Source organism: Homarus americanus, unplaced genomic scaffold (genome assembly GCF_018991925.1).
Source record: "Homarus americanus isolate GMGI-L3 unplaced genomic scaffold, GMGI_Hamer_2.0 scaffold20465, whole genome shotgun sequence".
Taxonomy (NCBI): Eukaryota; Metazoa; Arthropoda; class Malacostraca; order Decapoda; family Nephropidae; genus Homarus; species Homarus americanus.
Genome location: NW_024756914.1, coordinates 3,963,981 through 3,990,334, shown reverse-complemented (window position 1 = coordinate 3,990,334; position 26,354 = coordinate 3,963,981). Strand labels below are relative to the sequence as shown.

The window sequence follows — 26,354 nt, the reverse complement described above, 5'->3', positions numbered from 1 at the left end:
CCCTCCGCTAGACGGCTGTATCCCCCCTGCATTAACTGTCTCCAGGAAGGTCTTATGATTCACGAGTCTTATCTTTAGTGTCAGGAAGTTTGAGTTACTGGGAATAAAAAGATCTCGTATTGAAGGGGTTAAAAAACACCGAACTGAAAAGGAATCAAAATAACGTACGTGATAGGTAGAGTTCTCGTCCTATAGTACATAGAGGTCATAGGGAGGAAGAAGATAATGACAAACAACATAGGGAGGACTTACTCATCGCCTACATACAATAAATAATAGGGATAAAAAGGAGAAATAGGAGAGAAATAGAGGAGGAAAAAAACAGGATGATTTAATAATAAGGGAGGGAGGGATCATGAGACACACACACACACACACACACACACACACACACACACACACACAGGAACTCTATCCTGGTTCTCATGACACCCTCAAACCGGGTTCCAACCCCTCCCCCTCCTCCATGCCCCCTCCCCTCCTCACAACCCTCCTCACAACCCTCACAACCTCTCACAACCTCCTCCTCACAACCTCTTCACACCCCCTCACAACCTCTCCTCAATACTACCTCTCACTACTCTCCTCATAACCCTCAACACAACTTCCCTGACTCTCAACCCCCAAGACGAATGTAAATTAAGAGTGAATGGTTAAAGGAGAGACGAGGGGCGGAAATAAAAATAATTACAATATGATGGAAGTGTTGTGGTGGTGGTGAAGAGTCGGGAGTGTTTGAAGCAGTGTCGGATCTCTCTCTCTCTCTCTCGTGTGTTGGTTCGGAGAGTCGACCTGTCCTCTTGCCGTTTCGAACTTGATTATCAGTGTACTAAAGGGATCTTACTTCATTATAATCGTGGTGTTAGGAGGAGCGTTGCCATAAGGAAGACCTGGACTTTAACGTTGCCATAAAGATGACCTGGGTCTTAACGTTGCCATACCGAAGACCTAGCCTGATTATTTTGAAAAACAATCAGAAATATCCCCCTTAACGATTGAAATCAGTAGTTGCCATATCTACATAATCTCCCTTGCGATTTGAGAGAAGTTAATTGCCATCGCGTATATAATCTTAATGGCAACTTAGGAGAGAGAGAGAGACTCCTTTAATACAACAGGTGTAAGGCACAGTGCCAAGTCCTGGTGTAAGTTATGGTGGCACTCCTCTCTCATTTTTTCTTCTTCCTTATATCGTTTACTTGAGTGAGGCATCGGATGGAATTAGCCGAGGTATATTTGCCATATCGTTGGCTGCTTCCTGACACCAAAAGGTATATGTTGGAGGAGGTAAATTTCTTACCTTTGGAAATAATCTTGGAGGTAAATATTATAGTCTTGGAGATAATAATTATTGTCTTGGAGGTAATAATCAGTCTTGGAGGTAATAATCATTGTCTTGGAGGTAATAATTATTGTCTTGGAGGTGAAAATTATGGTCTTGGAGGTTTTAAAAAAAATTATGGTTTATTTTCGTAAGGGGTTCAAGGGTTCGGGGGTTCGATATTGGTTTCATACTCGATTGAATCTGAATCCCGAAACTTTATTGGTTATACTTAAGAAGTGAAGGTGTTGTCAGGTGTGAGGAAATTTATGGTGTATAATTATTTCAGAAAGGTGATAATTAATGCCGCTGTGAAAGGTATATAACTGAGACTGATAGAAAACATTTAATAAACATAATTCTGGTGTTTACTTATCAAATAATTGAAATTAATTAGAATTTTACTGAAACATATGGGATTGTTGTTTGAAAATAAATACAATACTACCTGTGAATTTTGACTATAGGTTATAGAAGAAAGTATTAAGAATATATACTTTGAATTCAGTTACTAGAAAAAAATACTATTAGATTTGAAAACGAAGTAAAGAAAATTTAATTGGAAAATATTATTATTTTTATCACCACGAGTTTGAAAAAAAAAAGTGAAAATTAGTTGAGAGTTGAAAGTATCGACGATGGTGTGAGGACGGTGGATGTGTTGATGTCATGAGTCGGGGGCACTGAGGCGTGGGGCACCTAGTGTGGAGCCTGTAGGTGTTGGGGGGGTCATCATCGTCTGTGAGCCACGGGGGAAGAGGCTGCAGCATGGACACCCCCATCAGGTTACTCTTCCACACCTCCTGACGGCGACAGTCCTACTACTACTACTACTACTGAACTGTTGGAGGAGTGGGTTGGCGAGGTGGTAGCGGCCATGCGAGGGGACGCTATGTTACGCTACCTCACGCCTACCTCGGTGGTGAGGGAGAATGGTACTTGTGAGACGGTCACCATCGACCTTGAGTTCTGGGTAAGTTGTGGCTCCTGGTTCCTCGTCTTCTCTTCCTCCTCCTCCTACTCTTTTTCCCCCTCCTCCTCCTCTTTTCCCCCTCCTCCTCCTCTTTTTCCCCCTCTTCCTCCTCTTTTTCCCCCTCCTCTTCTCTTTTCTCATTCTTCCTCATTCTCCCCCTGCTATTCCTTCTTCTCCTCCTCCTTTTCTTCCTCCTCTCCCTGCTCATGAGTTCTGAGTAAGTTGTAACTCAAGGCTCCTCCTCCTGCTGTTGGTAGAGACTCATTTATTTGTTGATACTACCTGCTACCTGGAGTTTACTAAGAGGCAATTCCAAGGACTGATGTTGTAACAGATCGGTCGATGGTAAGTACAATTTGTCTGTCTATCTGTCTGTGTCTGTCTGTCTGGTGAGTACAACATGGCAGATCACGAGGTGCTCTGGGATCACAGTCATACAATTCATTGCTCATTACTGTGATTTAACCACTTGTTCTCTGTCACCTTCTACCACACTTCACCACACTTTATTACCTCCTGTACCTCAGCTCCACACATTATGCTCCTTGTCACATTAACATCACATTTTGTCTTACTTACTTCGTCACTTAACCTAACCTAACCTGACCTGACCTTACCTGACCTGACACTTGACGCCACCAAGGAGAGTATAAGAATATTTGAGAGATTCTTACGTTAATTTTTCTCACTGTATCTGATGGTGAGAGAATGTATCTAATTATGTGTGATTGTTGTGTTATTAATACCTCCTTGTTTGTGTTCTAATCCTATCCTAATCCTAACCTAACTACCCTCATGACCTGCCACCCTTTGCCCTGCCACCCTCTCGTCCTGCCACCCTCCCCGCCCTGCCACCCCTCCCACCCTGCCACCCCCCTCCCCCTGCCACCCTCCCGCCCTGCCACCCCTCCCGCCCTGCCACCCCTCTCGTGCCACCCCTCCCGCCCTGCCACCCCTCCCACCCTGCCACACCCTCTCGTCCTGCCACCCCTCCCCGCCCTGCCACCCTCTCGTCCTGCCACCCCGGCCCTACCCCCCGCCTGCCACGCCCTGCCACCTCCTCTCGTCCTGCCACCCCTCCCGCCCTGCCACCCTCCCGCCTGGCCCTGCCACCCCCGACCCTGCCACCCTCCGCCCCCCTCCCGCCCCCCACCCTCTCGTCTGCCCCCCTGCTACCCTCCCGCCCTGCACCCTCCGCCTGCCACCCTCTCGTCCTGCCACCCCCCTGCCACCCCTGCCACCTCCCGCCCTGCCACCCCTCTCGTCCTGCCACCCCCGACCCTGCTACCCTCCGCCCTGCCACCCTCCCGCCCCACCACCCACCCTCCCGCCTGCCCACCCTCCCGCCCTGCCACCCTCTCGTCCTGCCACCCCGACCCTGCTACCCTTCTGTCAGCACCTTCGTCAAACACAACTGAAGGATTTGTTTCTACTTCCCCTCACGTATGTGTGTACACCTTAACCCTGGGTGTAGTTGTGTGACCCATGACCCATTTGTGACCCATGACCCATTAGTGACCCATGACCCATTTGTGACCCATGACCCATTTGTGACCCATGACTCATGTACATCTCATTTAAATTACCATTTTGTGTATTATAAATGTAATTGAGCATTTAAAGCTTGTATTTTTATCTAGTAAATTTAACTGACAGTGGTAATAGACTTGTCAGATGATCGATAGTTGTAAGTATTCCAAGATATTTTACCGTTGCTTCTATAATGTTAAAAGATAAGATGTCAACAGTAAAATATATGGTTAGGACATGTGACGTTCAATTTATTCCCGCTAGAGTCCACTTGTTGTGTCGTAAGCTCAAACGAATAGAAACACCTTTGATATATTAACAACTCTCCTAATATTTGCTCCCAAGAACCTGTCATAGCTGTGTTTTATGTGAAGTTTAAGTCAGTCAAGTCCGATATAAACCACGACCCACATATTACCAAGCCACTGCCCCCGGAACCTATCATTATTGTCGTGGTTAGAGCCGGAACCACGCGAAACCCTCTTACTACACCTGCAGGCTACCGAGTATACCTTCCCCGTTACATCATCTCAAACCAAAGAAATCTGAAATCCCCCAAAAAAAAATATATAATTGCTCTTGCACTATTAAGTCACATAGTAGCCATTAATCCTTGCTGTGTCGTAAGCTCAAACCAATGTATATAGCTCCCCTCCCTCCCCTCAAAAAAAAAGTATAACCTCGCTATAAAATGCTATTAATTCACTTCCACGCAGCCATTAATCCTTGCTGTGTCGTGAACGGTGGAAAAATGTGAAGTGGCAGCCAGTCTGTGCAAGGTGGCTGTGCTGATGGTCATAAATCAGCGTGGTCGTGATGGTACACAAATCGAGTAATTACGAGTGTTGGTCTCTGAGCGAGGGGTAGGGGTGTATGGTGAGGTGCAAGGGTTGGTAGGGGTGTGTGGCGAGGTGCAGGGGTGTCTGGAGAGGTGCAGGGATGTGTGGCAAGGTGCAGGGGTGCTTGGCGAGGAGCAGGGGTGGGCAGGAACTGATTAATCTATTCTGAAAATGCTGAGTTAGCTAGTCTTGCCCTCTTGTTACTACTGTGTGATGGTACCCCTTGCCCTCTGCCGTTCATTATTTCCCCTCTGCAACTGGGGCTATGTTCCTCACTTGCCCCCCCATAGAGATCCTGTGCACATATGAAGAGATAATTAGTGCACGTTCACCATAGGTTTAGTTTACACCTGTGACATAACCATCTGTGCACATAAGTGAACCCGTGTGCACTAGGAGGAACCAACAACCCAATCTTGTGCACTTAAAGCGAACGTTCTGACTCAACTTAAAACACACTTGGGAGGTCCGTCGTATCCTCGGTGAAGACAATTACCACGGTGAACTAACTCGTGAAAATATACCATGGTAACGGGAGACGACGATTGTTTAGAGTAGTGATGTGTTCTCTCGGGTACTTGTGAGGGAGTTAACGGAGTAGGGAGGAGTGTGGCCCGTCAACACTTGTACGAACTGAGAGGAGAGGAGGGGGGGGAGTTCCTGCCTGTGACTAAGACTTGAGACCATGTGTGTGTGTGTGTGTGTGTGTGTGTGTGTGTGTGTGTGTGTGTGAACAGGCAGTATTTAAGTTATGTGATCTCAATCCCTGGCACGTTTCTATTACTTACATCACCATGAACGTACACTTACTTGCATCACCATGAACGTACACATTCTTGCATTACCATGAACGTATTTGCATCACATTCTTAGGTATTTTAAGTTTCACAGTTACTCGTTCTTCCTCAACCTGTTAAGAGGATAATCACTTCACATGTACTAAAGTGAGGATAATCACTTCACATGTACTAAAGTGAGGATAATCACTTCATCACAGACCCTTGAACACCTTGTAGGAGATGGTAATTAGGAAGGTAAGTGAAGCGAGATTAAGACGTCACCTTTATTCTAATAGTGAGGAGGGAGGGGAGGGGCGGGGTGGGGTGGGGTGGGGCGGGGTGAACTAATTTGCTGTAGCGTTTCCCAGGGTGTATTTATGTGCCGTTTGTTGTGGCGCTGGAGATTCATGGACGTCACAATCATCATCGCTTCTATTGCTTTTGTGAAATATCCTATGGCCTTTAAATCCTATGGCCTTTAAAAACTGTCCTGGTAGAATTTTAGTCAGCCAGTCAGTAAGCTTAACAGTTAACCCTGCCAGCCATTTAACCAGCCAGTCAGTAAGTGTACCAGTCTACCGACCAGCCATCGTCCTTGTAATGGCAGTGAGACGACCATTCTGACCAGCCAACTGTTTTAAGCCAGTCAGTTTGTTATTCTATTATCCAACTATCTCAGTCAACCAGTGAGCTTCCTTCCCAATCTGCTTAAAATCCAGTCAGTATCCAGTCATCCACTCAGCACTCCCGACCGTCTATCCAGCCTGTCCCTGTTGTGCTCAGTGGTCAACCTTTTACAAGAAACATAATTTATTGTGGTGTTGGTTGGTTGGTTCTTGCCCCGGAGTCTGTAAGGCTGTGTGTGTTATTTACGGGTGTTTCTGTTTTGGTTGAGGGGGAGCTGTGGGCGGCTGGTGGACAATACTGTGTAAATATTCATGTAACATAGTTTAAAATGTAAATTGAATATTATTTAAATTTATCTGCGTGACGTTGAGTAATTTTATAGTTCAGGGAGAGGAGGCACCGAGTCCTGATTTAGCGAGGTTTTGACTTATGAATAAACTACGATATTTTTTTTTACATTAGTATATATTGTTAGATTTTTTGTATTATAAACTTTGTCAGATGAAGGTTAAATTGACCTCTCGTAGGAACAAAATTAACTAGTACTGGTATTAGGTTTTAGTATTGTTTATTAACATAGAGATAACGAGTCAGCTTTGCAATATTGATTCTATGAGGTTTAATAGTACCGCAGGTGTGTGTTGACCCAGCTGCAGGGTTCAAGAAGACTGACTGGGCCAGGTTTCAGTGTTGTTTATATACTTAAGACGGATGCTGGGGCGAAATGATGTGAAGTGTATGACATTTAATAGCAACGGAGTGTCATAGTGACCCAGGTGGAAGGTTCAAGTGGGTTTAAGGGTAATTTAAGCGTGAGAGAGGCGGGCACGGGGGCGAGGGAGTGAGAGCATCTTGATAAGCACATGGAAGGCGGGGGCTACCTTGGCCGGGCCGCCACACTGACGCCACGGTACCCACCCTGCGCCTCGCCCCGGGTCTGCTGCCTCCTCCCCACCACCTCTCCTCCCCACCACCACCCTTACACCCTCCTCCCCACCCTTACATCCTCATCCCCACCACCCCCTCATCCCCTCGCTGCTTTAAGACACCATTAAACTCTACCGTGCCAGATGGGGAGAGATAAGAGGCGACTGTGTTGATGTACTGTACGTCACTGTGGCCAAGAGTGTTGCTGGAGGGAAAACGTAACCCAAAGGGACATTGGCAGGTTGCCCGGCCTCCCTGACTCAACCTCGTCCCCCTCCCCTTCCTTACCCCTTCCCCTCCTTCAGTTCACCCGTTGTGTCCGGTCCTAACAGGTGGTTCGCCGATTTTACTCTATCTCTACCATTATCTTCAGTCATAATTTCCTTCGTCCTGTTTTACATATTGTACTGTTCGCTTCCTTTGTTCCCACCATGTTGAAATTAGTCAAAAGGTTCGCAAAGTTTTTCTCTCATCTCTCCCCTGTTGCATCTGTTGTCTTAGGAATGATTATCATGATGGGACACAAGTGGTTATGTTAGGTTATGTCAGATTATGTAATAGATATTGTCTGGGAGTCTTGCGCTGACCTGATGGTTACCTGTGGCAGATGGGTCTGTCTCTCTCCTGGAGCTCTGTAGTTCCTGGTACAAAGGGACATTATCTGGTATGTTAACCTCGGCCTGGTACTGCAAGACTGTGCTGATGTCCCCTGCGTTCTCCTGTACCCTACATTCACTTACCCACCAGCACATCCAGACACTCATCACCTCATCCACACACCCAACACCACCTCACAACGTCCCCCTCGCGCCTTCTAACCTTACACGGTGCCAACCCCATGGGGTTCCCACCCTCCCTCTCCTTAAACCCACCGTGGCTGAGATATTTGATGCCCGGCGTTCATATGGAGACGCAGCCAACACCATTAGCCTCCCCTCTGGTGGGCTTCACGTGTTATTTTCTTGTCAGTACAGACGCGAGAATTGCAAAAACCTGAAGTTAGTCGTGCAATCGTGCTGCCCCACATATTGACATAATTAATACCACAGAGACAATGGGCTGCAATTTGGGGATCTTCACCTGCCGAGTCGACCGTATCATGCTTCAAGATCCTTCACGAGTTGTTCTGCTTGTGAGTTGTGGCTCTATTGAACACTGTTTGATCTAGACGTCAGACGGAGGTTAAGAACATAGATGGAAGTGCTTGCTTGTAAACAAACCCCTTCTTAGTTGTCAGACACCACTACCCAATACAGTGTAGGGGTGTTTATATTCAGTTATATCTGGATATATGTAAATCGTCCTCAACTTCCTACGTGTAACGTAAAATATTTCTTTTTTTCTCTTCAGTAACTTGCAAAATATGAATGAGTTTGAGTCACACACCTTGGACTAGCCAGAGGCAAGAGGCCAGCTGATACTGTTAACACTCGCCTGCACACACAAGGCCGACTGGACCCGCGTGTGTCTTGTAGCACTGCACACGACCTCTTAGCTCAGGGTTTCGACACACGCGGCTGTAGTACCAGTGTAAAGTATGGACACAAGGGTGTTAGCACGTGTAAAGGGGTAGATCGGTGGTGAGGGTGTAAGAGGCGATGGATGTAGTGGTGGGTGTCTTCAGGTTGCCAGAAGGTTTGGATGGGTAGTAGTGGGCGTAAAGGGCAGACGGAGGTTGCAGGGGGATTAGAAGGTGGGTGCAGGTGGTGGCTAGTGGTGGTGGGTGTAGTGGGGAGACCATGTGGATTTAAGAACTCGCCCAACCTGCTTCCACTACTGAGTAGGTCCTGACCTCGTATCATGTACCCTAAGCGTTAAACTTTGTCTTTAAAAGTGTCAGGGATCAAATATATGTCTCATAAAAATATATCGGTAAATTAGGCTTAACAAAGTCGCTAACTTTCCTGTGGTTGACGGGTTAAAGACCTGAGACGACCACAACGCTTAATTCTTTGGTCTTTGCCTCTAGAAATCAGTTTCCCTTTGTCACCAAGAGACTCTTTGGCCATACAGTCATAGAATGAATCTCATCTTTCTGAAAACATCTGATATGGAACAAACTTCCTTCCCACCTACCATAACAGGTTATTGGAACTTGAAGAAATTTGAGCTGTTGGCTTATTGTCCGTGCACCTTAGGTTACTATAATTTGCATAACTGTTGGTTCCAGGAACTCTCGAGGGTGGAAACCACAACGTATACCAGTATGGGTTGCTGGAAACAAACCCACTACCCTGCCTGAGGCCAAGGAAGGTGCATGGTCATCACCCCACACTGGTCTCTCCGAGTACCCACACCGCAGGACCCGGATTCTTAAAACTTAATTAAACTTTATCTATCCACCCTCAAGACATCAATAAATCATTAAGCTATGATAAATTGAATATCCTATCGACGCCATTTTCTTTGCCAAATAGGACCGACGATATATATTTAGTTTCGTGCAATATTGATGGTGTTTTGGTCGCCATGTTTATGTTGGGTTACAAATCTATCAATTAAAACTTGTTGTTAAATTTGAATCTACGGAGAAAAATATTACGTCCGGATGATAGAGAAACCGGGTCTTGGTTTCTACGGATTTTCTTTCAATTTTGTTTGTATTTTGTTACAAGTTTAGTAGATAGTGAAGCTGTGTTAGATCGGAATAATACTTGTAATATTTTATTTAATCATCAGTACACTATTACGCGACGCACTAGTAAAAAATAATTAGCACAGTAAGACAAAATAGCCCCCAAAAATAGAGTAAAACAGCTGAGTAGGACAAAAATAGCTTAATAGGAAAGATAATCGACCTAAGACTTACTCGGATGAAATAATAGCTTAGGACAGTGCAAGGAAAAGCTAAATAAGCTCTTCTCTATGATTACTGATAGGAAAGATTATAATTTCTCGGGCATAAGATCTGACAGTACAGTTTACCCGGGGTGGTAGTTAAGCCCCCAGAGCGAGGCAGTGAATGAGGTGGAACGAATTTGAATAAGGTAGAATTCCCTAATTATATTCTCCCTCTTGACCTTGATGTAGTCTTGTTTATATCACAGGATGAACTAAGGTGTGTTAATGTATAGATCTTTTAGTATATTAGGAAAAAAAAACTAACAACATTTGACCTTTCGTATGGTGGTTAGCATAACTTCAATAAGCGAGTAAATTGGTCAGAAAATTTGAGGTTTTTGAGTGTTAGATTATCACATAGAATTATAAATTGTCTCTTTTTTTATCGCATTTTAACTTTCACTATATAAAAAACTAACTTAATTATCAAACAATTATTAAGGGACGTCTTCACCAGCTTACTTCCACCTATAGATTCAAGTTGTTTATAAAGTTTACGATTTACAACCCCAAGATATCGTATTTTGTTAATGGCGGTGCGACACAAAACAAGGAAAAGGGCTTTTGAATATTTTTTTTACTTTTTTTTTTTTTACAAGTTGTTGAGGTTTGGTTCACAAGTATAGGGGACGAATGGAGAGGAGTGGGCCAGAGAGTTTTATAATGTAGTGATAACAGTGTAGAATGTATAGAGTCCCCTAGAGGCTACTTGATATTTACCAGAGGGACGAGTTGAGCGATCTCTGGGGACGATGTGTTGGTGGGACTCTAAAAAAAAAAAAATTGAATCAGTTGGTTAGAAAGAACTATTGCGTGTGGAAATGGGGAGTTATGGTGTAAATTGGTGTTTAAAATGATTAGAAAGGTTGTAATTGGTTGTGAAAAAGGGATTGAAATAGGAGGTGGAGGTATAGGGTGTATTTTATTGACATTTTGTTGGTGTTGTATGTAGAGATTAATAGCTATGGCACTCGGCTAGACGGACCTCTGGCTGTACCACTGTGGCATCTCGACGTAACATCACCCGCCACCCGGATGATATAACCGTGTGTGTTACCTCTAGTCACGTCTCACACCAGGACACACACACACACACACACACACACACACCCACACACCCACGTACGTTTACCACTCAAGAAGTTCCCCATAATTACCTCTTCTAGTTTACTTCCTAATATAAAATAAAACTTTTTTCGGGAGTTTATTTAACAAGGAACAAATTTAACCATGTACTGAGACCCGACCCGACCCGACCCGACCCGACATACCAGAATCCCAATAGGTTATTTCTCAGGATGGCGCAACCAACAGCTTCATTAAATCAGAACGTGTCTCAGGGTTTGTTATTTGTTTACACTGAGAACTCCTGTTGGGTCGTAATATCACATAGTCTTGGTGGTGAGGAATGTTTGCTGGATGTGTTCAGTGGTCGTGGAACTGTATTGATGAGAGGTGTGGTTTGGTTAGGTTAAGTGAGAATTTTTTTTAAGGGGGGTACGAGATGGGGATGATTGATTTGTTGTTGTTCATCCTGTTTATAAAATTGTGTCTAGTGTTGAATCATGTTAATAAATTCCAACCACTGACCCTCGTCACACCTCTTAATTATTGTTAACGTTCATCCTGGGAAGGGAAATTCTCACGTCTCTGTGGCCTCCACTGTTGCCAATACCCTGATAACCACTACCACTGTTGCCAATAGTCTGCCCACCACTAACATTATTGCCAACACCACCATCAGCCACTGTTACCACCACCAGTCACTACTGCCACCACCACCAATTACTGTTACCACCACCAGGTATCATTATAACCCGGCTTTTATTTACGACAGTCTTATAACAGGTGTTGGCTACAGGTGCAGGTTCGGGTCAATTGGGGTGTGTATTTTACGACCTCTACTACCACACCTGTAATTACCTTCTCCGTGTTGTTAAGAGGAGGAGTGACGTTCGATAGTAAGGTGCCGGGGAATTTGGTGGTTAATGATAGGTGCTGCGGGTTTTATATGAGCGTTATGATTGGTTAATAATTTGATGATGTAATTGTTATTTGTATTGTGATTGGGTCGATTTTTTTTATTCTTCCTTGTATAAAGTTGTAGTTTTATTCGTTCAACCATGTGTCTCTCTGTCTGTCTGTCTGTCTGTCTGTCTATACAAAAATCAATCCTGCAATGAATTTCAGTGAAACATGACACAAATATGATACATAATAAGATATTACGTTATATTTTAAACCCAGGACGATATATTTTGAACGTAATCAATATTTTAATTTGTTTCCCAGGAGTATATACCAGATTGTTTCGTTCGTCTCTTGTTTATGAATGATCCTGAGTTACCGAGTAATTTACTTGTCATTAATAGTTCTCCCGAGTTACGTTGTAATTAGAGTCAATGAATGATTGCCTGATTTACATTATTAGTATTTATGAATTGAGCTGAGTTATATAGTTCTTCGTCGATTATTAACTAATCTGTGAGTTATATAATAATTTGTTCTTCTTTATGAATGGGTGTTTTGAGTTAAGCAGTGTTTGTAAATGGAGATATGTCTGGGTGTTGTAGTCATAATAATCTCATGAATGTTACCCTGAGGTCAGAAATAACTCACAGCAACAATTGAGTGCTTGATTTTTTTTATTGACATTGAGTGAAGTTGTGGTATTAACAGGATCGTGTGTAGGAGGAGGGAGATGGTGGCTGGGAGAGAGAGAGAGAATGGCTGGGAGGGAGGGAGAATGGCTGGGAGGGAGGGAGAATGACGGGAAGACAAAACCAGTTCAACGTGTACGAGTATTGACGAACGAGTTGGACGAGTAGTGGCAGGCTGACGTCCTCTTACTTTTTCCTGAGCAACAGCTGGAGTGGCAAGACCTCTTCTGTGCTGATCTCAAGACGTGTAGTGTGGATGTTCGGTGTGATTTGTTATTTTTACTACTACTGCGATTATTATTGTTGTTATTATTATTATTATTATTATTATTATTATTATTATTATTATTATTGTTATTATTATTATTATTATTATTATTATTATTATTATTTTATTATTATTATTATTATTATTAGTAGTAGTAGTAGTAGTAGTTGTTGTTGTTTTCCTCCTTCTCTTCCTACTTTTCCTCTTCTTTCTCCTCCTCCTCTTCCTCCTTCTCTTCTCCCCCCTCTTCTCCCCACTCCTCTTTTTCCTCCTCCCCCTCCTCCTCTCTCCTCAACCTCATCAGGAGTTAGTGTGTGTCACCGTTTTCCTCATCACTCCTGGCTACTTTTTTCTACTCCTTAATCTTCTTCTTTTTTTCCTCCTCCTTGTCCTCAAATTGACACCGACAGTTTCTCCCCTTTTCACCCCTTTTTTTCACCTGATTCTTGTAAATTACTTAGTAGAAAAGTTCTGTTGAGGTGTTGTGTTATTGTGGGTTTGTTTTTTGTTGTAGAGAAATTTTGTGTTGTTGTAGGGAAGTTTTATGTTGTTGTAGGGAAGTTTTGTGTCGTAGGGAAATTTTTTGTTGCTGTAGAGAACTTTTATTGTTGTCGGGAAGTCCAGTTGTAGAATTCTGTTATTGTTATTGAGAAGAACATAACGAGTTCTATTATGTACTTGGTTCTTGGCGTATAGGAAAGAACTAAATAAGAACTTTACTACTACCTCCCCGAAGTTCCGTATTGATCTTGAAGAAATAGAACTTATTGTAGAATTGTTTATCTTGTAGGAAAGAACTTAATGGGATTGTTGTTTCGTGTTTTGTGTTTGTTTACCATCTGTTACAAGTTGCGACGCTCCTAATTACTTTCGTCACCTGATTAATCTACCTGTTTTCTTCTTCGTCTTTTTTCTTTGTTCTTTCTTTTTTTTCTTCTTTTTCTTCTTTCTTCTTCTTTCTTTTTCTTCTTTTCTTTTGCTTCTTCTTCCTTCTTCTTTCTTCTTCCTTTCTTCTTCTTTATCCACCTCTAACACAGTTATTCTTGTCGTCTTATCCACTCAGTTTACCTTCTCTCCTTCTTCTTCAACCTTACATGTTTATTTTAACTTTCTATTCTCTTCCTCTTTACTCTAATTTGAGTAAGAAAGTGGGATTTATTATTTTTTTCTGGTCTTTTTTTACAATAGATTTTTATTTTTTATTTTATTTTTACATTACTTGATATTTTGGGCCACAGATGTAAAGAAAAACCCTCAATGTGGTCTCTAAAGTTGGGGGTTTTTATTTTACGATCCGCGAGACTTTGGTAGTGGATACTCTAAGACTCTCTGGTGTATCGTATCTCTCGGAAGCAATAAAATAACCCTTAGAATATATACGATACTACGACACAGCTACAGTGGTCTTAATGTATTTGTGATGTTATTTTGTCTTACAGGGATAATTGGTGTGAGTTTGTAGAATTTAGCCATAGTGTATTTGTTGGTGGGGGGGGGTCTGTGTTCTTGTGTCTAAGGCCCAATAGATTATCTCAATTAAGGGGGGGGGGCGGCGAAGGGGGTGGGGAGAGGGGGGATATACCACACGGAGGGAGCTTTTAGGAGACTGTGAACCCCGAGTCAGTTGGTGTCTCAGTAAGCCGACGAAATCCTATGATCTTCACTATTTTTTTCTTGGTCTACGGGAGACTTTCTGTTAGGCTGAGGTGTTGAATGTCTCCACGGCTGTGTTTTGGGATGATGCTTCTGTTGTGTGACGTAACCCTTGTTTTTTTTTCTAATGTCAACTATTTTTTTTATTAATTAACTTACCTTTTTATTTCAAAATCATCGTATTAGGCATTTGACCAGGTATATTTACTTGACTTGGCATCGATACCTAGGTTGAGCTGTTCCTCTGCCAGCTTGGGGTATCTCAGGCACTAGCTAGATTTATGTCCAGCTTAAGATCTAGTCTTATACCTCACCTGTACCTGACCATCTCCTCGACTCTTAGCAGCTCCTTCTCTCTTAACTCTTACACCTGAGCTTCTTCTACCTGTCTCCCAGTCCCTTTGGTAGAGACTTGAGGTACAGTTCAGGTGTATCTCATCCACCTTGACAGATTTACACTCAATAGGTATCTTAGTCTTGGGGATGGGGAGAGAGAGGGGTGGTATTACTAGGTGTGTGATACTGTCATTTAGCCCAGGTGAACAAGGTCCCCGTGTGTCTGGTGAGTCTCTCCTTCCTTCCTTCCTTCTCCTCTTTCACTCCTTCTTCCTTCGTCTTGCATTATCCAATCTTCCTCCTCCTCCCTCCCCCTCATTAACACTCTAGTCGCCTTCCTTTTCTCATTTATTAACTACTTTTAACCTCTGCCATATCGTTTACACGCCACACCTCTCACATGCCACACCTCTCACACGCCACATGTCTCACACGTCACATGTCTCACACGCCACATGTCTCACACGCCACACCTCTCACAAACCACTCTGACAATCTTCACTGCCCCCACTCTTCCAAAACCGTACAACACTACATACACACGTTCCCCACCCTACCATATCCCCTGCCACACCTCCCTGCCACCCCTCAACCCTGCCACACCCTATGTATATGATGATGGTGGTGACTGGTTATCTCCTTGAGTACGATAACATTGTACTCAAAGGTTTAAGTCATCTTACTCAACCCTCCCCCTCTCCATCTCGTCCCCCCCCCCCCCCCCCCCCCCCCCCCCCCCCCGCCCCCCTTCTCCACTACACGACCTAATTTTTGTTGACACAGGCCGGGCTGAACTAGTAATAATAAGCCGTGAATCTTTCTATAACTCTCAAGCTGTTGACAGATTTAACTTCCATAATGAAAGACTAAAGCTTAAAGTGTGTTGTGTCATTATAGGACGGAGCCTTCAGTACTCCTGTTTGTTTTGTACGTAAGAAAATATCCCTCGCTTAATACTGCTGGAACTGTACTTAATTTTTTCTCCCCTTCATCCTATCTCGAATAGTGAGGAGTGAGATGTAACAATTGCGTGTGTGTGTGTGTGTGTCTGTGTGTGTGTGTGTGTGTGTGTGTGCGCGCGTTGGTGGATGTGTGCGTGCGTCTCCTTGCGTTGAAATTATGTTAGTGTGGATCTTTATAAGTAATTACTAAACATAGAAGCAGTGTTGAAGTAGAGGCACTGAGACATTATTTTGAGTTGGCTGTAGGAGGGAGGTGCTTATTTTGTTAAGTGAAATACACCAAATAAATGTGTTTAATATATGTGACGTTATATCGAAGCCATGTATTCCCTCCACAACCTAACCAAACCAAACCTAACCAAGCCGCCCCAGGTCCCGCGGTCCCATACATTCTTGGAAGGGCTCCTTGCGCCTGACTTCTTAATTGAGTAATATTCAATTTCCTGTCGTAGCTCCGCCTCTTCCCTTCTATGACCGCCCTCATCCCTGTGGTGGTGGTGGCAGTAGGGGACTCACTAGAAGCTCCTGGACGACGGTGCCAGTGCCAGGGGGGAGTGCCAAGGGAGGAGAATTAACTTAGGGAGTGTCAACCATCCGGATGGCATTCCTTACTCTCCTTACCTGCCTCCTTCCATCAGCTTAGTCTGTCATCTATAAGTTGAAGAAACGAGGCTCGACCTATTGTGGTGGTTCAGTGAGAGTGTGTGGCTGGTGGTCAATTCATTCTACTTAGGGAAGGCATTGGTTCAGTGGGACTTAGTGGTGATCTACTCCTTCGAATCCTGAGCTGGTGGTTCATGTTGCGGGTCTGAACAGTGTCAATGAGCCCGTCTATGTGTTAAAGTTGAAGGTCATATGTCAGTAGTGCTTACAGTGAATTGTTAAATAATCGGTGTGGTGTGGTGTGGTGTGGTGTGGTGGATCTCCCAAAGACGGAACATGAGAAGCGATCTGTTTTTGTCAAGTGTTTTGTATCAAAGAAGAGCAATACTGCTTTACAGGGCGCGGATCCACACACTCAGGTTATGTGGTGGTATCATCAGGCTCTTAGTTTGGGTCATTAATGGTTTAGTTGTGGATCGCCTTCTGCTGGGGGTGGATATCATGACCCTAGTATGGATTATTAAGACCTTAGTGTGGATTATTATCATCTGCTAGTAGCGGGTTAGTCACTCATGTTGAAACCTCATTATGCGTTGAGAAAATACTCTTATAATCACTGAGGAATCTTAAGCTATTTTTTGTGTGTTCCTTTTTTCACACTTTTACAAACACAGGAAATTTTTTTATGATTCTTTGAGTGGAAAACAGATGTGTTGAGTATCCCGTTACCGAGAATGTTTATATTAGAAGAACATTGTGAAAAAGAATATGTAAATGACCAAGAAAATGTCGAAAGAAAATTTTTAAAAAGAACTTAGTGATTATTGACTGACGAAAAAACACCAATATTTATTTTATTATTGGAATCAGATACAGGAAGTAATTGATCTTTAAATCGGGCTAACACGATTAAATACACATAAGAAAATAATATTAAATGACTAGAAACATTAAACCGAAAGGGGAGTGTTAAATAAATAATCCTGAATGTTAATAATTGATAACCAAGATAAGGGAGAAGATGTTTGTGAAGAAAATAACAATTAATTGGTTTATTATCACGTGTTGCTCTTGGATTGGACAACAGTATGTTTTTATTTACCGGTGTTTGAAAATAGACGATAATGACAGAGTGAGATGGTAGAGGGTGTGGTCGTGGTGTACAGTAGTGTGGTCACAGTGGTCGTCTTGTACAGTGGTGTGGTAGTGATGGTCGTGTATAGAGGTGGTTTAGTGGTGTATAGAGGTGGTGTAGTAGTGGTGGTCGTGATGTACAGAGGTGGTGTAGTAGTGGTGGTCGTCGTGATGTACAGAGGTGGTGTAGTTGTGATGGTGGTCGTGGCGTACATTGGTTATGTGACAGTGGTTCGTGCGTACAATCAATATGAAGACGACCTCGACGACCACCACGACCATGCTATACTCCAGTGGTGTTACGTTAATTGTGCAAAGGTTGACTTAAGTCCATGAGAGAACAGACTATAAATGCTCAATGGAAGACAGCTCAGTGATATTTTTTATTATTGATTTATCGTTAAGAAAAACCCTTAAGTAATCAACCACAGTCGTGAAGGAAGAAGGTCGTGTTATTCTCGGTTTGTGTTGTGTTGTGTTGCTGTTGTGCTGTTGTGTTGTGTTGTTCTGTGCTGCTTTGTGTTGTGTTGTGAATAGAAAATCACCTTTTTACAATTTCTGAATAGACCAGTGTAAAAATATCTCGTAAATATAATAAACCAGTGTAAAAAACAACAACCCGTAGATACATTAAACCAGTGTAAAAATATCTCGTAAATATAATAAACCAGTGTAAAAAACAACAACCCGTAGATATAAACAATAAACAAGTGTAAAAGAAAGAAAAAAACTACCACTTGATAATCAGTTCATAATTTACAGTTCAATAACCTGTAAACAAAGACAGCTATCCAATTGTGTTTTTACAGCTAACAGGAAGAAGACTAGAGTTCTAGTTACGTGTGGAGCAGCAGGAGGAGGAGGAGGAGGCGTAGTAATAGTAGTGAATGGAATAGTATCAAGTGTCGATGCGTAGTGAATGATGTATTGTTGTTCTGTTATCATTAAAATCGGGTAAATAACATGATGAATGATTGGGTGGGTGGGTGGGAGGGTGGGTGGGAGAGTGGGTGGGTGAATGGGTACGTGGTTGAAGAGCGGCCTTACTGTACTATATAATATTCCCTCTCTATATAGCGTTGTTTAAGAGACCACCACTTTTGACTTGCGTCAGTGTATTTCGGTAACCTAACTAACCTAATCTAACCTAATCTAATCTAACCTAACCTAATCCCTTGAGTACAGTGAGTTACCCCATTGAGTAAAGATATTTCAACCCCTCGAGTACAATTACTTAACCCTTTGAGTACAATGCTTTAACTCTTTTTAATAACGATGAATACTTCCTTTTGAGTACGATATTGTAGTCAAGATGTTAAATGCCATTGACTATGAGCAGAATTATCAACCTATCAATACAATATGTTCATACCTGACAACATGTGTATAAGACTAATGTTAAGAAACGGCTAAATGGACCACCAGCTCATGTGTAGTGATCGTGGTGGGTGTGTGACGGGCTGGCGTAGAGTAAAGGTCATATATACAGTACACTTCTCTGGGAAATCTGGTCCATGTAGCGAACTTACAAGTGCGGTGTGAGTAGAGGGTCGTGTCGAAGAGGGTGGCCCATTGTAGCGCTAGGGCAGTACAGCAGCATCTTGTGGCAGCGACAGGAGGTGGTTCAAGGAGCTCTTGTGGGTCATGCTAATACCCTCGGCGCCTCACTCCTCCTTAAGATGCGCCATTGTTGCTATATTTACATGGATTAGGTCACAAGGTCGGGCCCCCGTAATTACAAGGTTCTTGGTCCTGATGTTTCACCCACCACCACCGTGCTACTTTTTTTTGCTCCGACGTTACTTACTGCCCTCACTGGTCCTCACGGCTGCTGTCTCCTTAGTGTGTTTCTTAAAGTTATCTGAAATGTACTTTAGTCGGGAGAGAGAGAGATACTGTTCCTTACGTCAAGTTACTGTATATTCAACATTCATTAGAAAAGTTAACAATTCTTACCCTCCACCACCACACTCACCTACCACCACACTCACCTACCACCACCCACCACCACCACTACCTCCACCCACCACCACCACTACCTCCACCCACCACCACTACCTTCACCCACCACCACTACCTTCACCCACCACCACTACCTTGCTTCGTGGAGTACCGCTAAAATCGTCACCAGTTTAGTCTCACGGACACTATACCCTAAACACACACCCTCCCGCCGCCAACCACGTAGCCTCTATCATCCTAGTTAGTGATTCATCCTCACATCCTGATACTATACTTAGTGTACCCCAATTACTGCCGGTAACGTTAGAAAGTAGAGTAAGAGGATTTTTCCCAAGTGGCTTCGTAGGTTGTGGTGTGGTGTGGTGTGTGTGGTGGTGCGTGTGGTGTGGTGTGGTGTGGTGTGGTGCGTGTGGTGTGGTGCGTGTGGTGTGGTGTGGTGCGTGTGGTATGGTGTTTGTGGTGTGGTCGAGAATAATTGGGCTATGTTTAGTGAGGGGATTTGAATTGGTCTCTCTATTCATTAAACATTGTGTGTGTGTGTGTGTGTGAATAGACAAAATTATAAACCAGCCAAAAATTACAACTTAGGTTTACGATATGATTACAATATTAAAACAAAAATAAAACAAAATATAAACCAAAACATCGATAAAATAAACATATCACTTAATGTTCCAATATGCTCCAACAACTTCCGGAATGTTTACTTAACGACCACCGCAAAATTTTAAGTGCTTGTCCCTGAGAGCACTTTAGCCTGGGTGCTGATAGATAGTGGTGATATATATATAGTGGTGTTAAAGTTAGCACCAACACATACAAGACACGGGAATGTGGTGTTATATTTCACCAAGACCATTAAAGCCACCATGATCACTTACACCACTTTATAAGGAACTGGTGAGCTATTAAATAAACAGTGGAGCTATCTTAGTGCTTTTACTACTTAAGTGTAAATGTATAATGGTGGCCATACTATAGGTAGATTACAAGTAGACAATGAATATTAATCCCCTACATTTCACCTGAAGATTAACCACTCTAACGCCTAAATTAACATCACAACCTAATCTACTTTTAACTTTATCTCCCCCCCTCCTCTCCTACCTAGATGTTGTTAGGGGTGTTAAATCATAATGTGAAATAAGCTGTGAGTAGGAGATAGGAGATTTGCTATAGTCCTTATGTGGCTCAGTCATTATATTCATTTTTTACATCAAGTATATCTAATGTGAAGTGGGGATACCTTGAAGTGCCGTTAACAAGCCTGCAGTGTTCAGTAGTCGGGAAATACACTCCTCCACGACCAAGTTCTTTGAGGTGCAGTGTGTTGGGTATGACTGATGTGTTTATGTGAGTTGCGGCCACCCAAAGCGATCACACACACACACTCGTGGATGACAAGCTGGATTACACAAGGGTTCGTCCAGGTAGGGGAGTCTTGAGTATAAACAATAAAGTGAGTTTATGAGAAGCTGATTTGATTCCCCGAAAGACGACGAAATCTTGAGTTTGTTAAAATATACCAAAATCCCACTGAAAGGCTCCTAAGATGTAAAAAAAAATAAACCAAAATAAACCGGAATTGCGACTTATTGGTGTGGGTTTATAGTTGTTTTATTTTTGAGGGGAATTAATCATCATTCGTGGAGGTTAAATGATTAATTTGTCTTTAGTGCTGTGGTGGGAGGTAACTGGCTGAAGGGATTTAGATGTAATACTTATCAATTATAACATTTATTAATGATTTTAAATGTAATACAAATAGACTTTTAACTGTAATAGATTGGTTAGCCGTATATTGTTTAGTTTAGGTTAGGATAGGTCTTCGTAACAAGGCAGAGCACTAAGAGCTAAGGTCGAGTGCTTGAAAGAAATTGTTTTGCTTAAGTTCACGAATCATTTAAAGTTTTGAAAATCTGTCATATACACTGAAAAGCAAGAGTGAACGAATTATATTAAATTATTCTATTATGTTTCAGTATTATGATTTTGATATCAATAATAGTGGAATTATATGATGAATTTCCTTACCCCAAGCACTACGGTATGGAAGAGGAAACATCACGGAAAAAATATCACCAATGAATAATATTTTAATTGATAGTTATTGCGGCAGGATATTTCAGAGAAGCCATGATATTGTTTATAATATATGGTGTCGTGTCGGCGAGTTTTGCTTTTGGAATTGCTGTGTTCGTTGTGTACATACGATTCAAAGAGAAGCCATGGGTAAGTTATGTAGTATTTAGTTTAGTTTGCCCTCTAAGATGGTGGCTGGCGGCAGTTTTCTCTGAGTGGATCTTGCTTACCCGTTTTCTCTGGTAGACGATCATTCTCCTCCTCCTCCTCCGCCTTCTCCTCCGCCTCCTCTCCCTTCTCATCCTCTCCCCTTTTCTTCCCTTCCTCTCTTCCTTCTCTATTCATCCATTTCTCCTCTTCCTCCCCATCCTCTTACCTCTCACCCTCCCTTCCTCCTTCCTATCCCGCCTCCTCCCCATCCCCCTCTTCCCCCTTCTCCTCCCGTCTATATCAAGAAAGGGACATATAGCGTTAATGAGGAAGAGAATATATGAGAATAAAACATAAGTACCATTGAGGGGACATTAATTTTTGAAGACTGTATGAAGAACTGGCCCTGGGAGTTCTTCTTACCTGACTAGAACATTATTTACAGGACCTTCGTAAATGTGTTTAATTTATTTGTTTGGAAAATATGAGTTTTGAATGATGTCCTCAATTTACGTGTCTTGATTTTGTTTTTGTATTCATATATTTTTGTCTTTGCTGCGTGGGATCTTGCAGTAGCCATTCCATTTATTTTAGTCCTTTTGTTTTCTCTGCTACATTTATTTATATATGCAATTTTGGGGTAATTTATTGCATGTTCTTTGCTAGCATTAAAATAAGATTGATAAAATATGTTAACTTTATATATCATTTTAATAAGCATATATTTAAAATGTTTATTCACTAATTATATACAATAGTGAGTGAGTGAGTCATTTCATATTAGAAGAAACTACTATTAATCTTATTACTAGTAAGAGTGTCCAATATTGACAAGCCAACAACTAACATCATTTTCTCTCGTTGTTGCAGGACTTGCAGAGCGAGATCGAGTCACACAAGGATGTGTTGGCGAGCCTCAACGCAACGGGGCAGAAGCTCCTGGGCACACTGGAGAACCAAGACGAGGCGGTTATGCTGCAGCGCCGCCTGGAGGAGATGAACCAGAGATGGAACACTCTCAAACATAAGAGCATCGCTATCCGGTGAGTATGAACTGCTGTGTGAACTGTACAGAGCATAGCAGGCGAAGCTTTGTACCAGAAGACATCGCTATTAGGTGAGGTGTCGAGTATGGCTGTGAGGGGAGCCCGCAAGTGTAGGCGAAAACGTCGAACTTGTCGTGAATACAAATTAAAAGTCATCTTGGTGAAACAGACTTCTGCTTTCAACTTAGGTTATTAGAATTTATTTAGCGCTAAATAGAAGCCGAAACATAAAATGTGGTAGTGTTGTATTACTACTTTCAATAGTTTATATTAGTAAGAGGTATAAAATAGTGGAGGAATGTTTACAATGGTGTTCTAGGCCTCCCCGTGTAGGTGTGTGCTGTTACGTGGTGATTGAGATTTACTGACCAGTCGCTTCATCAGTTTATGTTTATCCTCAGGTAGTTTAAGGAGTAATAAGTGGTGAATACATACATACATACATGCATACATACATACATACATACATACATACATACATACATACATACGTACATAGCAGGTTATATATTTTTCAATTTAAATATAACATTGTATACACCAAGAAAGATGGTTTACTTCTACATTACGAGAAACTTAATCACTTCTGTTGACAAGAATTTACTCAGCAAACATGACAGTAGGGTAAGGCAAAGCCGAATTGGTGTCAGGGAAGGCGCACGATATATTAATCACTGGCTGCCACTTCCTCATGACGTGGCCGCGACGTGATATGCCCAGAGATGATTTTAATGATGTCTTTCCCTCCTGCCAGTATCTTAGGAACAAAGATTGTGTTCTTTACAGTTTTTTCCTCAATCGGTGTTTTTGAGTGTCCCCCGAGACTATTCACAATACTCGTGTTATATGTTCCATTATTTGTGGTACACAGGAGATCATTAGAGACGGTTATTCATATCCATTGTATAGATTTTGTTGTACAGTGTTCATATTGTTACTGCCAGCTTGTTAGTGTGTTTAAATTATCCTTTTTGTGATATTTTCCCGGGTATAATATTTTGATGATTCGGCAGTGTCTTTTACGTATTGGTTTTTTTTATTATCTACTTTATTCTTTTCCAGAAATCGCCTTGAGGGCAACAGTGAAAACTGGAACTCTCTCCTCCTGTCCCTTCGTGAGCTTATTGAATGGGTGATCAGGAAAGACACGGAGCTGACTGCTCTGGGCCCTCTTGTGGGCGACCTCAACTCTCTCTCCAAGTTTGCGGAGGATTTGTCTTCCTTTAGGAGAGTCATCGACGAAAAACAACCAGTAATCGAATCTAATTTAAAGAGCGGCCGGCAGCTGATCGCGTCTGAGCCACCACTGAGTGACACCAGCGATAGTGAAGGTGAGCATAGAAAACCTGGGTCTTGTGGTGTGAGAGAAAACGGTTTAGTCCTGAGTATGTTGATGGGATACTGAGGGAGTTACGTCGTCACCATTTTGAGGAAATCTTTTATAGTTGAAATTAATCTACGCTTTCAAAGTACGCGAACTTTCCTTATGTAAATTATGCCAGTTTTTACATTTCCTTGTGGTTGCTGATTAGTCTCCCCAACCCCACAGTGAAAATAAACTTATAATAACTTCCTTGGTCTGTCTTGGTCACATCAACATGCTGTGTACCATTGTATGTATATCTGACCTGTTGGTGTGCATGCTGATCCAATGTAGAATTGAATGAGAATTTTGCAGAGTAAATATCTATCCTTTTACAGCTGGTCGTGAGTTGGACGGCGATGCTCGTTACCGAGGGGACGAGAGCGCGCGGGACCTGACACGTGCTGTAAGACGGGAGGTGGCCAAGCTGTCGGAGAAATGGGCCGCGCTCAGGGAGAGGGCCGCCGCTGCCGCCGCCCAAACCGACCTCGCTCATAAGGTAGGTACTCAGTAACATGTGTCGTTCAACACCTGTATTATGCATTAATGCTCAGGCGAGTTACTGAGCAGTTGTGTTGAACTGTTTATTTCATTTACTTAACTCAGACTAATTTACGTCAAAAGTTAGGTGTTCATTATGTGTCCCAGCAGAGGTGTACCTTATGGGATGAGTGCTCAGTCACGTTACCTGCTAGTTCAGTTATGTCGCTTAGTTCATTCTGTCACATTGCGGGTGCTCAGTACAGTTCTGTTGAATGGTTGCAATAACTTATAGTGAAGTTTATTGTGTTTCTAACAGTTAGGTTGTTAGTCATGTAACTTCGCTCCTCGGTTGAAACTCAGGGCAGGTCATTGAGCAGTTGTGTTATGCCAGCTACTTTGTTGACACCTTGTTCATATAGCACAGATGATGATGAGTGCCTGAGATACTCCTCCTCCCGCTGGTTAATTTAGTTGTCCTACAATATAACAAGACCAACAACACACCTTGTAGATATTTATTATAGGCTCGTAGGTTTAGGTAGGCTCGTGGTTTTAGGTTATAGTAACTTAAAGTCTTTAGGTTTAGACATTTTATAGTATTCTCGACTAGTAATTGTATTGTTTGTGTAGCTCAGGGAACACAGCCAGATGAACATACATTCTGGTATTGTTCTCTCTGTTGTCCTCCGCCGCCCCGGGAGAGCACACAGGCATGCTTGTTGTCCATCAGTACGTCAATGCGTCCAACCTTTCATAGTAGTGTTAACGATAACTGGAAAAACTTGGTGTGTCAGGTCAGGTCAGGTCAGGTCACATCACAGAAGAGTTCATTAGCAATATTTTCAGTCTGCCGTCTTGAGGTGTGGATTGTGGACCTTTGTTGTGGCAAGACAGGGAGGAGGATTTCACCACCTTTAATTACATCTTTCTCTTCTGCTACCCGTAAAGGAAGGTACACTAGACATGTGTTGGTAATAGCGTCATCAGATAAGCTAGTCTGTGTTATATTTGGTACATAAACTCAATTAGTAGTTTTCATAAATGGTGGAAGTCCTCATACTGTGTTCTTAAGAGTGATGAAAGTAGGAGAAGGGAAAGAAATTAGGAAAGAAAGAGACTAAATTTTTGAGAGATAAAGGAAATATTTTAATATTTACATTAGTAATATATAAACGGGAAGTTAATATTAATATAAAGTTAAAATGTTCTTTGATATAAACCTTCACTGTTATTTTCGTTACTTTATTTTGTTTTCACTCGGTCGTACTTTCATGTTACTTAATGGTCTGTTAATGGAACGTGTGTCAATAGTACACTTGATACCTCACCTTGAGTCGTAGTCAAGTATTCACCTCACTACCACAAGTATCTCAGGCCACCCAAAGATGGATCCACCCTGGTCCTTAAATACATGTTCGAATATTGACTACATGCAATATTCATTTACCAACAAGAGTCTCGGGTGGCCGCTGATATACGATGCAGTGATACGGAGGTTGGAGGAGGAGGGAGGGGGGGATGTGTTATGGTCAGATCTGCTGCTGGTGGCGTGACTAATCTGACGAAGGTGTAGGCTTGGTGATGGAGTTCTTGGCTTTGTTGCGCTGTATAGGGTCTAGGGACTCCCTCCACCCTCATTACATCCTTTGGTGAACGGGTATCCTATTGGCTTGACGTACAGGATGGCGTAGGACGTATAGGATTTGCGTTGATGAACTTTAAAGAGGGGTTAAAAAGTCCTTCGTATTGGTTGAGAATATGGCCATGGGAGATACAGAGGTTTATGAAGGTTTAGTTTTAGATCCTTGGGGAGTA

At 42.5% G+C, this 26,354-nt stretch overlaps 1 protein-coding gene across 1 annotated transcript; it reads left to right on the top strand.

The window, feature by feature from the left end:
* The first annotated feature begins 1,620 nt into the window (after positions 1-1,620).
* On the top strand, positions 1,621-24,570 carry LOC121857275 (dystrophin-like). Its single transcript, XM_042353267.1, has 4 exons — positions 1,621-2,294; positions 22,518-22,690; positions 23,756-24,024; positions 24,395-24,570. Exons 1-4 carry the CDS (start codon positions 2,199-2,201, stop codon positions 24,568-24,570), a joined length of 714 nt encoding a protein of 237 aa, XP_042209201.1. The 5' UTR covers positions 1,621-2,198.
* The last annotated feature ends 1,784 nt before the right edge of the window (positions 24,571-26,354 follow it).